The sequence below is a fragment of the Hemiscyllium ocellatum genome, chromosome 10 (assembly GCF_020745735.1).
Source record: "Hemiscyllium ocellatum isolate sHemOce1 chromosome 10, sHemOce1.pat.X.cur, whole genome shotgun sequence".
NCBI lineage: Eukaryota > Metazoa > Chordata > Chondrichthyes > Orectolobiformes > Hemiscylliidae > Hemiscyllium > Hemiscyllium ocellatum.
The window spans coordinates 97,467,532-97,483,800 of NC_083410.1; the positions used below are offsets into that span (position 1 = coordinate 97,467,532).

A 16,269-nucleotide genomic window follows, 5' to 3' on the forward strand; every position below is an offset into this window, starting at 1 on the left:
ACTCCCCGTCCCACTCTGCTGAGGATATGCAGGTCCTGGGCTTCCTCCACTTTCGCTCCCTTGCCACCCGATACCTGGAGGAAGAACGCCTCATCTTCTGCCTCAGAACACTTCAATCCCAGGGCATCAATGTGGACTTCACCAGTTTCCTCACTTCCCCTCCCCCATCTTATCCCAGTTCCAACCTTCCAGCTCAGCACCATCCTCATGACCTGTCCTACCTGCCAATCTTCCTTCCCACCTATCCGCACCACCCTCCTCTCTGAACCATCACCTTCATCCCCACTCCCATCCACCCATTATACTCTTTTCTACCTTCCCCCACCCTCCTCTCTGACATAACACCTTCATCCCCACCCCCATCCACCTATTGTACTCTTTGCTACCTTCTCTCCAACCCCACCCCCCCTCCCATGTATCTCTCCACTCTGTAGGCTCCCTACCTTCAGTCCTGATGAAGGCCTCTTGCCCGACACGTTGATTTTCCTACTCCTTGGATGCTGCCAGACCTACTGTGCTTTTCCAGCACCACTCAGATCTAGACACAGGCAAATGCGGCCAGTTTAGTTTGGGAAACCTGGTCAGTGCGGATGAGTTAGACCAAAGGGTGATGATGTCATGGGTATGTCTCTTAAAGGCACACTGGCTTATTGACCATGAAATGTCAGACAACATACTGCACTGTTATCATGTGTAATAGGAAGTGGATGCTACTAGCAAGTAAGGACATCAATGTAAAATGCAAGCCTTATCGCACATAAAGCATGATTTGATGCCTTCAGCTTTGCCACATTGTGCAGTTCGGAGTGTGACTGAGGTGACACAAGCAGCAGGGGCACAGCCATAGCGTCATACAGCATGTAAACAAACCCTTCAGTGCAACTCAACTACGCTGACCAGGTCATTCTCAAATTCAAGGGATGACTTAGGGCACCACACTTATTTGCGATAACCAGGTTAGATAACCACACCCCAACCTCAGAAGACCTTCCTCCAGTTTTTAATCTCTCACAACATATATCTTGTGGTTACTGAGTGAAATTCCTGATTTGAACAAAATTCAAGAAAGTTGTTTTTCTTGTTGACCCCCATGCAGCAGTAAATAGGTTAAACCTGCCCATACAAATGGGCTTTGTAGACAGGCTATTCTCTGAATCAGCTCCCAGAGATAAAAGGCTTCCACCTCATCTTTAAGATGCCGCATCATAAATGTATTTTAATTATTTCAGAACAAAATGAACTTAAACCAAAAGCAGCTATTTGCTTCAGTGTCAATCAGTTAATAATGAGACATCTCCATGATTAACAGACGGGCAACAGGAAGGCCACCATAGACAGTCATGACCTCTGGCTGATTGAAGAGGCACTGAAGAGGCCTGTAGTTGGTTGAGAACAGGCCCCAGAGAAAACAGGCAAGCGAATCCTGTACCTTTTCAACAAACTATCTCCCCCCACAGCAAATATGGCAGCGATGGCCTGTCGTGGTGGGAGGTTCTGAACTAAACCACGTAAAGTTTATTGATCACCACGAGGCAAATCAACATCTTACAAGGTGGCTGTTTGCTTAGTTTGTGAGATTTAAAACTGGAGGAAGGTCTTCAGAAGTTGGGGCCCAATGTTGAGGCTTAGTAACAGAATTTTAATGAGTTGCATTTGCATAGTGCCTCAGCTCACTCTCAAATCCAAGGAATGAGTTTGGACACCACAGTCATTTCTGTTTGTTTGAACCGTCTTGGCAGCCAATCTACCCACAAACCATAAGTGAACAAATTACTATAAAACCTGCTGCTACGGTTGGTATTAGTTGTAAGGGCAATGTTGACCAGAGCACGAGCAAAACTCATACTCTTCTCCAAGTTGGCGTATCACGCCTTCCTGAGAACGCACTCAGAGTCTCAGCTATGTTTCTCTTCCAAATGAGCTCCTCCTGCTATGAGTAAGTGTGAGGCTAGATTGTTGTGGTCAAGGCTACTGTGAGATTAAAGCCAGAGCCATCTCCTCAGAGTGAGGAGCTGACAGCTCAGTAAGAGCTTTGTTTTGTACCTGACTAGACTATACCTGAACTGGGAGTGTGGACATTAGGTGTCTGAGGTTGGGGGGAAAATCTCCATCACTCCCATCATTGTGAGGGACTTCAAAGACAGATAGCCATCAGTACCTGGTCTGACTGTCTCTTTCACCTACTGTCTTCCTTGACGATCTTCAATGACTTCCAATTGTCCCCACAGCCTTGATTCCTAGATCCTCATTTTTTTTGTATTCCTGTGGCCTACCCTTAACTACGTGCTGCCCTCTGCCTCAGCACAAGCTCCTGTTCCTATTCAGCCCCATTTACCCACTGCCTCAAAAGGGTAAGCCCCTCAATTTAATATGGCTGACCAAATCCTTAATAAAGGCAAATCTTTAATAGTGGAGCTAATCTCAAGCTCCACCCCCAATTACGGCAATTCTGTGAATGTAATACTGACAACATTCCGAAAGAATTTAGAGATCTATAGAACTTTTACGCATTTGGCACATTTATCATAGCTTTTCCCATAGTGGGCAACACTCACTTTAACGTGACTAGTGTTTAATAGCAGGGTTTAATAATGGAGACTGATACAACAGCGCAGAACAAATGCCTTCGAAAGTGTGAGCCAAGGTAACAGGTTAGGCTAAAATGTATTTGAGAAGTTTTCCCAAGGAATTACAATCTTTGGAATATGGTGGACTAGAAATTGTGAATTCTACAAGTGGCAGGGAATGGCTTACAGTTGGATTGGTGAATATACAGTTTCATTTGGCTAAAGGGATAAGAGCATAAGAGGTGAAAGTGGGAACAGGGGACTGAGTTAGATGATCATCCATGATCATATTGGATAGTGGAACAGGCTGAAAGCATTGTATGGCCTGCCCTTCCTATTTTCTATGTTTCTATGTATTATCACATATTTTAAATACCATCTATATAATATGCACATATTTGTGTGCATGTATGTACAGGAAAACGTAATTGCCAGTCCTGATGTTGGCGTAGATAGAAACCTTTTGACCTGACCTAACAGTTAATGTTAATGTCCACCCAAGTTAGAGGCTATAATACTGAAGATCTACTGTACTATATTTATGGTCAGGAATGATTTACTGGAATAAATGTTGGGCGCTCAAACAGTGAGTAAAAGCTGGAATGGGTCTTGTTTTATTTCAAAGAAAGAATGAGGTCTTATTTAAATATTTCACATACTCAGGCAGTTGTAAAGTCCTTCACAACCAGAGGTAAATGCTGACCGTGAATCAGAGGCATTTCTGTTCAGTAGGGTCTTTGCTCAGTCTCCGCCTACAGTCTCCTCGGAAACGTGGCACCATCGACAATGTGGTACTCCACTCGGCTGTCGACTGGATCCTGTGGAAGTTAGGCTTCCACCCAGCAGGAAAGAGAAGCTGTGCCTGTGCTGATCTAACAAGGTCAGACGTCTCACGACACCAGGATGGAGTCCAACGGGTTTATTTGATATCACAAGCTTTTGGAGCACTGCTCCTTCATGACTCCACCTGATGCAGGGGTAGGGTTAGGAAACCCACAGACAAAAAAATGACTGAATTGTTACAAGTCGTTTTTCTGGATTTGATCCCAAGGGGGAGGGAGAGTGGCTCAGCAGTTAGCACTGCTGCCTCACAGTACCAGGGGCCCAGGTTCAATTCCTGCCTTGGGCAACTGTCTGTGTGGAGTTTTCACATTCTCCCCGTGTCTGCATGGGTTTCCTCCTACAGACCAGGTGAATTGGCCATGCTAAATTGCCCATAGTGTTAGGTGTCTTAATCAGGGATAAATATATGGGACTGGGTTGGTGTGGACTCGTTGGGCCGAAGGGCCTGTTTCCATACTGAAGGGAATCTAATTTAAATCTAAAATCTTTAAGACTGTGGCCCCATCATGCTTGTTCCATCTCTGACGCTAAAGTCCCAACCCTCATTCCAGGAGTAGTCTGAGAGATTGGTGGCAATAGGGCCAGAGGATCAGGAGATGAACAGGGTGAACTCAACAACGGGTCAAGGAGGGTACAGAGGTGAAACTAGAGAAAGATTCAGAGTTCATGGCTGGGGCATGGGATTCCTTTGAAGATCTTTGGCCCAGTGAGTTAGGAAAAGGGAAAGCAGCAGCTGAGGCATCTTAGTCTTAACATCAAAGGAATTCTCCAAGGATAATTAGTGGCATGTCTGCCCAGTGATTTAATTCCCAATGACACATACTACTAAAGAGCACAGGAACATGTATTCTCTTCAATATGTTTGTAAACAAATATGTCTGCCCTTTTGTTTCAGTAATTTCTTCCGAAATACTCTGCTGAGCAGTGTACTGTGGAGTTTAGATATGCAGGCGATGAAATAAGAATAGCTGATTCCAGTTGCTGTGTTTGATTTATTTAAATAATGTCCTCAGCTATCTTATTTCCGTGGGTTAGCTGACTTCGAGCCCATCACATGGCAACTCCACTTCAATCACTACCCTTTGTGAGGTGTTGCTAGTGTTCGGAGTGATATCCAAATCAACTAGGCGAAAGGGAGGACTGCAGATGCTGGAGATCAGAGTCAAGATTAGAGTGGTGCTGGAAAAACACAGCAGGTCAGGCAGCATCCGTGGAGCAGGAAAATCGACGTTTCAGACAGGAGCCTGATGAAGGGCTAATGCCTGAAATGTCAATTTTCCTGCTCCTCGGATGCTGCCTGACCTGCTGTGTTTTTCCAGCACCACTCTAATCTTGACTCTGAAATCCAAATCAGCTAACACCTCGCAAAATCTAGACATAACCCTATCTGCTGGTTTATCGGATTTTACGGAATTGTGAAAGGTTGCTTGTGGACTTGTCAAAACTTGTTCTTATTTCACTAAACTTCTGACTGCAGTTTTCATAAAATGTATACATTATCATAGAATCCCTGCAGTGTGGAAGCTGGCCATTTGGCCCATTGAGTCCTCCAAAGAGCAAGCCAGCCAGACCCATCCCACTACCCTCTGTTTCTCATGGCTAACCCATCTAGCCTACGCATCCCTGATGATTTAGCTTGGCCAATCCACCCTAAACTGCACATCCCTGGGCACTATGGGACGATTTAGCATGGCCAATCCACCCTAAACTGCACATCTTCGGACTGTGGCAGGGGAACCAGAGCAAACCCATGCAGACATGGAGAGAACATGCAAACTCCACACAGTCGGTCGCCTGAGGCTAGCATTGAACCTGGGTCCCCAATGCTATCGGATAGCAGTGCTAACCACTGAGCCACCATGCCAACCAAATAGTACTCTTTAGTTTGACCAGCTCCTTTGATTGCATATTATCCCTCCATCAGTATTCCGATTTTTTAAATTGATTCATGGGATAGGGACAGGAGGTGTTGATGAGCTCCTTTCTTGAACGCTGCAGTTCCTGGGTGGGGTAGGTGCACCCAAGGTACCGTTAGTAGAGGGTTCTAAGATTTTGCCTCAGTGACATTGAAGGAACAGCTAGATAGTTCCGAGTCAGGAGAGTATATGACTTGGAGGGGAGCTTGCAAATGGTGATGATCCCACTTATCGGCTGCCCTTATCCTGCTGGGTCGCAAAAGTCACGGGTTCAGAGGGTGCTGTTGGAGGACCTTAGTTGGACTACTGCAGTGCATTGTGTGGATACAATACACTGCTGTCACTGAGAGTCAGAGTCGAGAGTGTGTTGCTGGAAAGGCACAGCAGATCAGGAAGCATCCAAGGAGCAGGAGAATCTACGTTTCAGGCATAAGCCCTTCAAGCATAAGCCCTTACAATGAGAGGAAGGTCATTGGTGAAGCATCTGAAGGTGGTTGGGCCTAGGACACTACCCTGAGGGACCAGGGTTGCTTTGGCGCAGTGGCAGTGCCCCTACGTTGAGCCAGGAAGCCTGGGTTTGAGTTTCACCTGTTCCAATGATGTGTAATAACATTCTTTGAACAGATTGATTTGACAACGCTGAGATATTCCTGAGATAATTGACCTTCAACAACCACCGCCATCTTCCTTTCTGCCAGGTGTGGCTCTACCCAATTTTTGTATTGAATCCAATTTTTCTCGAGCTTGATGGTACATTTGACGAATCGTTGACTTGATGCCAAGGGCAATCACCTTCACTTGTCCACTTCAGTCCACCACGTCCTTTCTAGTTTGGTTCAAGGCTAGAATGAGGTCAAGAACTGAATGGTCCTGGCAGATTCCAACTGGGCATCACTGAGCAAGTCCTTACTGAGCAAATGTTCCTTGATAGCTCTGTTGATGACACCTTCCATCACTTTACTGATGATCAAGAGCAGAAGCAGTGATTGCTGGATTGGATTTGTCATTTTGTTTTGTGTAAAGGGCAGTTTTCCTCATTGTTGGGTAGATGACAGTGTTGTAACTGTACTGGAACAGCTTGGCCAGGGGACTGGTTACATTCTGTCTTCAGTCTGATAGCTGGAATATTATCAGGCCCATAGCCTTCACTGGATCCAGTGCCTTCAGCTATTTCCTGGTATCATGGGAAGTGAATTGTTTGAGGACTGGCATTTCTGATGCGAGGAACCTCAAGAGGTGGCTAAAATGGATTTTCCTTTCCACAGTTCCAGCTGATGCTTGTAAGTGCTTCATCCTTGCCTTTGGCATTGATGGTGCTGGCACTATCCATCATTGAGGGTGCGGATATTAATGGAGCCGTCTCCTCTAATTTAGATGCGTAATTGTCCACTGCTATTCATGACCGGACGTAACAGGAGTGCAGAGCTTAGATCTGATTTACTGGTTAAAGAGTCACTCGGACCGGTTTAGTTCTTGCTGTTTCTTCTGTAAGTCGTGCAGTTTTGTAGCTTCACCAGGTTGACATCTCTATTTTAAGCACGCCTGGTGCTGTTCCTGATGAAATAACTCTGCAAAGGCTGGTATTCTGTCACCAAGTTACCCTTTATTTACATGTACCCAGCTAGCTCAGAGCCAGTTGCAAGAGAGAGCAGCACCTCCAACTCGCCTGTTTATGTCTGTCAGCCAAGGCTCCCTGATTGGACCAGGTTAACAGCCGCAATCAGAGAACTCACACTCTGAGAGATTCATCGGGCTGACCTCGTTCCAATCACTGCATTTGGCATGTCCTCCAGCATTCTTCATTGACCCCTTGGCTTGATGGTAATGGTAGATTTGGGGAAACATTGGTCCATACAATTACAGTTTGTGGTTGAGTACAATGCTGCTTCTGCTGCTACTGATATCCCACAGTGCTTTATGTCCACCCTGTATTACAGTTTCACTCTGTATTAGGGTGGTTTTTAACGTTACATTTTTCTCCTCCCAAAGTAAATTCTTGGCCCCACGTTGAAGAATGTCACTTACCACTGAAAGCCCAGTGATCAATTGATTAATCACATTTAAGGTTTTCGCTGTGGATTAGCTGGTAGCCCCCTAACCCTCTGAGCCAGAGATTGTGGCTTTTGGAACCTCATTCCAAAGACCTGAACACATCACTCAGGCTGATGCTCCCAGTGCAGTAATGAGGGAGTGCCTCAGGGTCAGTACTGAGGGAGTGCCGCACTGTCGGAGGGTCAGTACTGAGGGAGTGTTGCACTGTCAGAGGGTCAGTACTGAGGGAGTGTTGCACTGTCAGAGGGTCAGTAATGAGGGAGTGTCACATTGTTAGAGGGTCACTACTGAGGGAGTGTTGCACTGTTGAAAGGTCAGTACTGAGGGAGTGCTGCACTGTCAGAGGATCAGTACTGAGGGAGTGTCACATTGTTAGAGGGTCACTACTGAGGGTGTGTTGCACTGTTGAAAGGTCAGTACTGAGGGAGTGCTGCACTGTCAGAGGGTCACTACTGAGGGAGTGTCGCATTGTTGGAGGGTCAGTACTGAGGGAGTGCTGGATTAGTGGTGCTGGAAGAGCACAGCAGTTCAGGCAGCATCCAAGGTGCAGTGAAATCGACGTTTCGGGCAAGGGTTTTGCCCGAAATGTCGATTTTGCTGCACCTTGAATGCTGCCTGAACTGCTGTGCTCTTCCAGCACCAATAATCCAGAACCTGGTTCCCACCATCTTCAGTCATTGTTTTTACCTGAGGGGGTGCTGCACTGTCGGAGGATCAGTACTGAGGAAGTGCTGCACTGTCAGAGGGTCAGTACTGAGGGAGTGCTGCACTGTCAGAGGGTCAGTACTGAGGGAGTGCTGCACTGTCGGAGGGTCAGTACTGAGAGACTGCTGCACTGTCGGAGGGTCAGTACTGAGGGAGTGCTGCACTGTCGGAGGGTCAGTACTGAGGGAGTGCTGCACTGTCAGAGGGTGAGTATTGAGGGAGTGCTGCACTATTGGAGGGGCAGTCATTTGGCTGAGATCTTAGAGTAAGGCAATTTGATGTGGAAAATGCAATGCCATTTAGGACAGGGTTGCCTACTCTGTGTCCCAGGCAACAATTATCCCATAACTGATGTCCAACGAGCCGGTCATTATTGCATTGCGTTTAGTGGGAGCTTGCTGTGCCCAGATGTGCTGCTGCATTTCTTTCATTACAAAAGTGACATGCATTAGCTGCAAAGTGCTTTCCCTGGATAATGAAGGACACAGTGCAAATCAATGCTTTGTGTCATTTGGTCTGTTGTTCTTCCTTATGTTGCACTCTAAGGTCACCTTGTTTCACCTTCACTTACACTCAAGTTTGTGGGCATTTGTCGAAAACTTAAGGAAGGAATGATACTTTGGCCGGATTAAACACTGTTTCCTTGGAACCTGGTCCTCCCTCCAACTGTAGCAAGAAGAAGCTGAAATCTCACTGTCCCATAAGAGTCTATCAATAGTTTGATTGCTGAACAATAATAGGTTGGGTCAGCTCATCTCCGCCAAGGGCATTGGAAACATCTCTCCAGGATCCTTTCACTATCTCACTCCCCCTTCTCTCACTTAGTGCAATGTGTAAAAACCCTCACTAGGCTGTGGTTGCTAGCATTTGTTGTGTGTCCCTAGGTGCTGTTGAACTGAATGGCTTGCCAGGCCACTTGTACCTGGAGTTCCAGGTAAGGACAGCAGGTTTCCTTTTCTGAACCAGTTGGGTTTTGCCTGTCGGATTTTGCCAGTCAACTGTATCTTGGATTTATTGTGAAAAATCACACAACACCAGGTTATAGTCCAACAGGTTTAATTGGAAGCACACTAGCTTTCAGAGCGTCGCTCCTTCATCAGGTGGTAGTGAGTTTAAAATCCAGTTATCATGGTGGGATTTGAACCTGTGTAATTCAGAGTGTTAGCCTGGACCTCTGAATTACTAATACAGTGGTTTTACCACTATGCCATGTATATGGTGTAGCTGGCAACTACTGGATTCTACCCAACTGCAACATGTCACATTTATTTGCGGCACACATTGCAACTATCAGCTGAATTCTTGGTGCAGGTAGAAAGGAGGGATGCTTCTTTATGATGTGGCTCAGAAATTGGCTGACTGCAGGTTTTCAGAGGTTCCAGCTAGTTCCAGTTCCTGATGAAGGGCTTATGCCTGAAACATTTGCTCTCCTGCTTGTCAGATGCTGCCTGACCTGCCGTGCTTTTCCAGTGCCACACTTTATTGGGATGGTGAACATCCCAAGGCGTCAATGCCATTGTCCCTACATCTGCAATCGAACAGGATTTGGTCAGACACAGGCAAGAGCTGGGAAAACAAGTCAAGTCTCGTGGACAATCCTGCGGGTGTCAAAAGAGCTGAGATGGTGTTTATGACCAGGGCGTGCTACAATGGATGCAGTTTGATTTTGGTACAAAGTACAACATAATGGTTAGAAAAGGAGACCAACTCAAAACATGTTTTTGACTGGGAATTTATCACTAATGCCAGCCCTTGTGGTGGATTGGTGCTCGTTAGGTGTAACAGAATACTGAAATAGTTTGATGGATAAATCCAAAAGGTTACTTTGTTGAAAACAGTACAGCGCTGTGGTCACCTTAAATAGTGAGAAGAACCAAGAAGGGTGTTAGACAATTGATTGCCACCCTTACCGAGACTGGCTTTGGGTATGTGAGATTCAGTAAGTGAATTTAAATTCAATTCAAATCCCAGCTGGGATATGAACCTGACTGAAGCTCGGAGCAAAACATCATGAAGGAGATTCCAAGCGATCGATGACTAGATGCTGTTTTGACCCCTGCTGAATTTACAGTACTCGTGAAGAAAAATGGTTTCAGGATCTGAGCTAAGCAGAAACTGGGGCATGAATTCACGTTAAAGCTTTATTTCTGGCCAAACACATATCAACTCATAAAAAATAAATCTTGGCCTGATGTTTGGAGACACAGTGGAGCGAGGAAATGAATCTCTGAATAGGGCCAGGGGTGGAAATCGCTCTGAAAATATTCAACGTTGAGAAACTGTTAGTATTTGTGGGAAAGCCCAACACTAGTGCCCATTGCTATGACATAGTTTCGACGAAGACATTTAGGAGATGCTTTCTAACTTCGACTGCTTGGAATGTGGTATTCGCTGTCCCAAGAAGTGGGTGAGCTGAGGGGGATAAATGTGAGGTGAGGCAGTTAAACCTGAGAGGACATCTTAACATGTGGAGCATGAACATGAACCTAATGGTGTCACACAGCATGGACCTGTTGGGCTGAATCAACTAGGAGAAAGTGAGGACTGCAGATGCTGGAGATTAGAGCTGAAAAATGTGTTGCTGGAAAAGCGCAGCAGGTCAGGCAGCATCCAAGGAGCAGGAGAGTCGACGTTTCAGGCATAAGCTCTTCTTCAGGAATGACATTCCTGAAGAAGGGCTCATGCCCGAAACGTCGATTCTCCTGCTCCTTGGATGCTGCCTGACCTGCTGCGCTTTTCCAGCAACACATTTTTCAGCTCTGTTGGGCTGAATGGCCTGCTGGATTAACTGACATGAAGAAAGTAGATGCAGCAGTTGGGGGTTTGGAGGAGGACCCATTTGTTCTGCAGATGATGAGGTATATGCTCTTCAATCATTCTAATGTCTGTAAGGAATCCAGCAAGTGGAATTTGCCTCCTTTCTTCCAGTCTTTTGCAATTTTTCTATAAAATACCAAGCAAGTGTTGAGTAGTCTATTGCTCAACCTCTTTGACAGACATGTGAGAAACTGCACTTAATTTGACTAAAGTCTTGATGTAATTTTTCAGAAATTGGGCATTTATTTTTGTTTTCCATTTTAACCCCCTGACTTTGCTATTCCCAGGGTATTTCGTGGTGAGTTATGCTTCAGAGGTGGATGACAAGAGGATAGGCCGAAGACTGATGGAACACGATGATGGCAATGCCACAAATGCCAAGACAACTTCGCACCCGTACAAGAACTGCACTGAGCCTGGTAAGAGAAGCAGTATCTCACCGTGCTCCTGAGACAGTCTCACAATGTTAACGCAGTCATGTGTTGTCTTTGTATAGGAGTGAGAAGTTGCTTGTAACGTATTCTTGTTCTAAAAATAGTCTTGGGTAACAGGCTGACCCAATTAGAAACCTGGCAGTGGTTGACAGAGAGAGAGAGAGAGAGAATGGAAATGCTGAGGTGTTATAGAGCTCTCAGTAATGCTGGCTACAGCGTACCATTGATAGAGATGGAGTGGTTTGCCTGCATTATTTAACTGGGGATGGTAAATGGGAGAAGCAAATACTTTTCTTTTAAAAAGAAAACTGTACATAGGTGATTCTGAGAGACTACGTACAATTGATCACATTGCTGTAAGTATGCAGAAGATATTCTGTTTTACTTTAAAGGGGGTGGTATGGTCATTTGGTGTACATAACCCACTATAAAATGTGCCTGTGCTTGATCATTGCTTAAGTCACCTTTGTTGTTGTACAGGAAAATGTTTCGTTGGGATACACTGAAAGCACAAACTTGAACTGCAGTCGATATAACGTAGACTTGCCATTGTAGCAATAATCTGCTCCAGCACAGCATAAGTGGTGCCCAAAACTGAAGGGCCCCATTCTAATGTCTGTATGGAATCCAGCGAGTGGAATTTGCCTCATTTCTTCCAGTCCTTTGCATTTTTTTCTGTAAAATACCAAGTTAGCGTCTTTTAGAATACACGAACCATGAATGTCTCAAACAGTGTTTATTTTCATCTTTGCTGCTTACCCTTGGAGCTAACTGTACCCAATATGATTGTGCAGTCCTTATGCCTACTGTTCCAATGAAGACGATGCTTCTTTCTTTTAAATGATGCTGGGATGGTTCCCATTGCATCAGCCAATCTTGCAAAATGCACCATTAGGTCAGACCTTTCCCTGCACCCTCCAGGTAGAATTGTTTTGGCATTGTAATGGAGGGAGAACACAAGGTGGTAAATAGTGGGGGTGGTAAGTGTAGACCACTATCACCCCACGTGAATGTTGTGGGAGGTGCATCAATCACCCTGTGCTTCCCACAGCTCAATGTGGCAAGTTGTAATTAAGAAACCAACCTCTACAGGACGCCTCTACTGATACCTTTAAGAGCCACTGGTTACGTTATAACAGGAATAGGAAACGCTGCAGGTTGTTCAACACTGACAACCATTCTGAGCCTACAAAATAGCACATCCAATGGACATAATGTGTCTCTAAGACTGCCAACAGATATGCTGAAATATTATATAAGTCAAAATGGCTTTACAATGTTTTTTCAGACACAGAGAGAGCACAGAACATAACTGCAAATTTTGCACGTGAACAACAGGCAGAATTTGCCTTTTGATTTTGAGTTTTTCATTTTATGCAAAAGGTTGGGCAATTTTGTCCTCAATTGATCACACTTTGAAGTTGTTTTAAGAGGAACGACTCTGTAACTGGTACTGAGAGCTCGGTCCCACTGAGGGTATGTTTTCAATGAACCAGTTGTAGAAAAAAACAAGCAAAATTGTTTATTGTAAATAGGCGAAGTTCCTCAGGACCTTCTAAGCTGTGGTTACTGCAACACTTCAAGGCGCTTTTGCTATTTTTATGCTCTTTGATCTTGTCTTTCCTTTTTTTTTTAAACATGTCTCTTGTATCTGAAGCCTCTCTGTAATACTCAGGATGTGCTGGCCACAATCTTGATCTGGGGAAATGAGTTTTGTTGCAAAATAAAAGCATCAGGCGCACACAGACTCAGGCAAAGACACACTCACACTGATGGTAAGAAATGAGAAACACAATGGTTCACATGCTGGAGCAATTGCAACGGCTTTTTTTGAGGAAGTTCAACTATTTTATATTTGTAAGTATTTCTGGTGATGATATTGCTTCTCAAGCAACGAGATGTTTTGAGTGGCTAAATAGTGAGAAATGGTTTTTCCCTAACAGGAGAGTCAGCATTAAGATGGCTGGAGGGAAAATCTGCAACATTTACTAGAAAGACCCTAGGAATGAGGAACTGCAGAATGGGGCTGGTCTCCTCAGAGCAGGGAAAGTCGAGGGGTTGAAGGTGTTCAGAATAATGGGGTGCTCTAATGAGGAAGAAATGTTGGCGGACAGAGCACCCAGGTTTAAGAGACGGGGAGAAAGTGCTATGCTGTGATTTGAAAAGGGTAATGGAAAAGGGTTCAGAAAAGATTTACAAGGATGTTGCCAGCTTTGAGCTATAGGGAGAGACTAAACAGGCTGAGGCTGATTTCCTTGGAGCATCGGAGGTTTATAAAATCATGTGGGGCATGCATAGGGTAAATAGACAAAGTCTGTTCCCTGGGATGGGGGAAATCCAGAACTACAGGGCATAGGTTTAGGATGAGGGGAAAGATGTAAAAGGGACCTAAAGGGCAACTTTTTCACACTAAGGGTGGTGCATATATGGAATGAGGTGACAGAGGAAGTGGTGGAGGCTGAGACAAGTACAGCATTTAAAAGGCATTTGGATGGTTATATGAATAGGAAGGGTTTGGAGGGATATGGGCTGGTGCTGGCAGGTGGGACTAGATTACTTTAGGATATCTGGTCGGCATGGACGGGTTGGAGCAAAGGCTCTGTTTCTGTGCTGTACATCTCAAAGACTCTATGGCTTTGGGGATAGAGTGGGTGCATGGGGTTTAACTGGATGGCAGTGTCAAAAGGGCAGGACAGGCACAGTGTGGCCTCCTTCTGTGCTGTAAGAACCCAAGACTGGACTCATACTCTACAAGACCAGGTACGTTCACTCAGATTCCATTTCAGAGACCAGCTAACAAAAACCGAACATGGTCGGGGTGGCCTGCAAAAATTCAAAAAATGGGTTTTTACTATGTATTAAATCTGCCGTGGAATTGTTTTCACATTTAATTAAAGCTGTCGATTCCAACTATCACAAGCAAGTTTTTACTTATGATGTGTTGAGGTAATTGTACAGTTGGGATATTGCGGCTCAGCAGCGCAGTGGTTATGTCACTGAACTGCAAGCCATAGGCTGTCTGGGAGCTATGGATTTAAATCCCATCATGGAAATTAAAATTTAGTAAGTTAGATAAGTCTGTCATGACAGACATAAGCCCGGTATCAGTTAACTGTGACCATGAAACGACTGGGTTGTCATAGAAACACAACTGGCTCAATAATGTCATTTAGGGAAGGAAATTCGCTTACCAGATCTGACCTTTTAGTGACTTAATTTCCATGACAATGTGGCTGATCCTCAAGTGAGGAACTGTAAAAGTGACCGATAATCGAACCTATAAGGACCTTAGATTTTAGACTTTATTAGCATGTGTACTCAAGTATAGGAATACAGTGAAAAGTATATAATATCACCACCCATGGTGCCACCTCAGGTATCAAGATGCAAAGAAAGCTTAGACATGCAGAGTAAGAGAACCGAGAGTTTGAAAGGTTAAGCATTACTTCATAGAACACAGTGAGTTTTTCTATAACATGTTGGTTGCGTTCTATTGCAATCCCGTGTTATAAAAAATCGCACTTTAGAAACAGCGCTTAAAATGTTAATGATGTAATCGCTTTACAGCCAACGCATGTTTGAACAGCTTTAGAAACAGCGTTCTCAACTTGTCAATTCCATTACAGCGAATTCACGTTAACGAAACACGTGTTATAGCAGAACGACCTGCAGTAGAAAAATAAAGAAATAGGTTATCGTTTAGCCAAAAGTGTTTTGTAGTTTAAGCTAGGAAAATGAGTCCTCCACGTTTCTTGTCCTCGATGTTGCTGTTGATACTGTCACTGCTGCCTCTCTGACCTCCCCTGATATCTCGCGAATGGGCCCAGGCAGGATCCGCTCACTTGTCGAGCTGAGACACCACCTTGAGCTGCCGAGAGACCAGGCCGGGACCTGGCACGAGTTGCTGAAGCACTCACTCAGTGCTGAATTGGTGAGATGGCAACAAGGAGATGAGCCCCCTCTCTCGCTCTCTCTCTCTCTCTCTCTCTTTCTTTCTCTCTCTCTCTCTGAGGGCAGCTCACCCAGTCATTTCCCCTCTCGCCACCTCTCCCGAGGGGAATACTTAAGAGAAAGTAGGAGGTTATAGCAGTTTGGATACTGCATCCCAAAAGAATACAATGAATAAGTTATGAAGACTGTCTCGGTGGTTGAGAAGCAACTCATCAGTGAGCCTTCGGTTCATTTGACTGTGCACAGAGAGAGAGGAGAAATGACAGGAGGGAGAAGGTGGGTGCTTGCTTTTGACCGGTACAGACCCAGTGGGATCAAGGGCCTTTGCCCGTGCTGGAGACCTCTATGATTTAACTTGGGCCGTTTTATAATGTCACCATGTTGAGCAGGAGCAACATGCCACCAATTACAGTGACTGTATTAAATAATATCGCAGGTGCAGGTTCATCACTCCTTGGAAGTGAAGTCGCAGGTAGATAGGTTAGTGAAGAAGGTATTTGGTATGTTGTAATTTATTGGTCAGAGCATTGAGTACAGGAGTTGGGACATCATTTTGCGGCTGTATAGGACATTGGATCATTGCATGCAATTCTGGTCTCCTTCCTATTGGAAGGATATTGTGAAACTTGAAAGGGTTCAGAATAGATTTACACGGATGTTGCCAGGGTTGGAGGATTTGAGCTACAGGGAGAGGCTGAATAGACCTGAGCTGTTTTCCCTGGAGCGTCGGAGGCTGAGGGATGAGCTCATAGAGGTTTATAAAATCATGAGGGGCATGGATAGGATAAATAGACAAAGTCTTTTCCCTGAGGTGGGGGAGTCCAGAACTAGAGGGCATAGGTTTAGGGTGAAAGGGGAAAGATATAAAAGGGACCTAAGGGGCAACTTTTTCACACAGAGGGTGGTACGTGTGTGGAATGAGCAAGTGATGAAGACTGGTACAATTACAGCATTTAAAAGGCATCTGAATGGGTATATGAATAG

The 16,269-nt window shown here is 45.0% G+C and overlaps 1 protein-coding gene across 2 annotated transcripts in view; it reads left to right on the plus strand.

Annotated features, from left to right (window-relative positions):
• slc24a3 (solute carrier family 24 member 3) overlaps positions 1-16,269 on the plus strand; it is a 379,752-nt gene that overhangs the window by 21,775 nt on the left and 341,708 nt on the right. For both annotated transcript variants that reach the window (XM_060831785.1, XM_060831784.1), the window contains exon 2: positions 11,188-11,319. In XM_060831785.1, the coding sequence (XP_060687768.1) occupies positions 11,188-11,319 (132 nt within the window). The remainder of the gene's footprint in view (positions 1-11,187; positions 11,320-16,269) is intronic.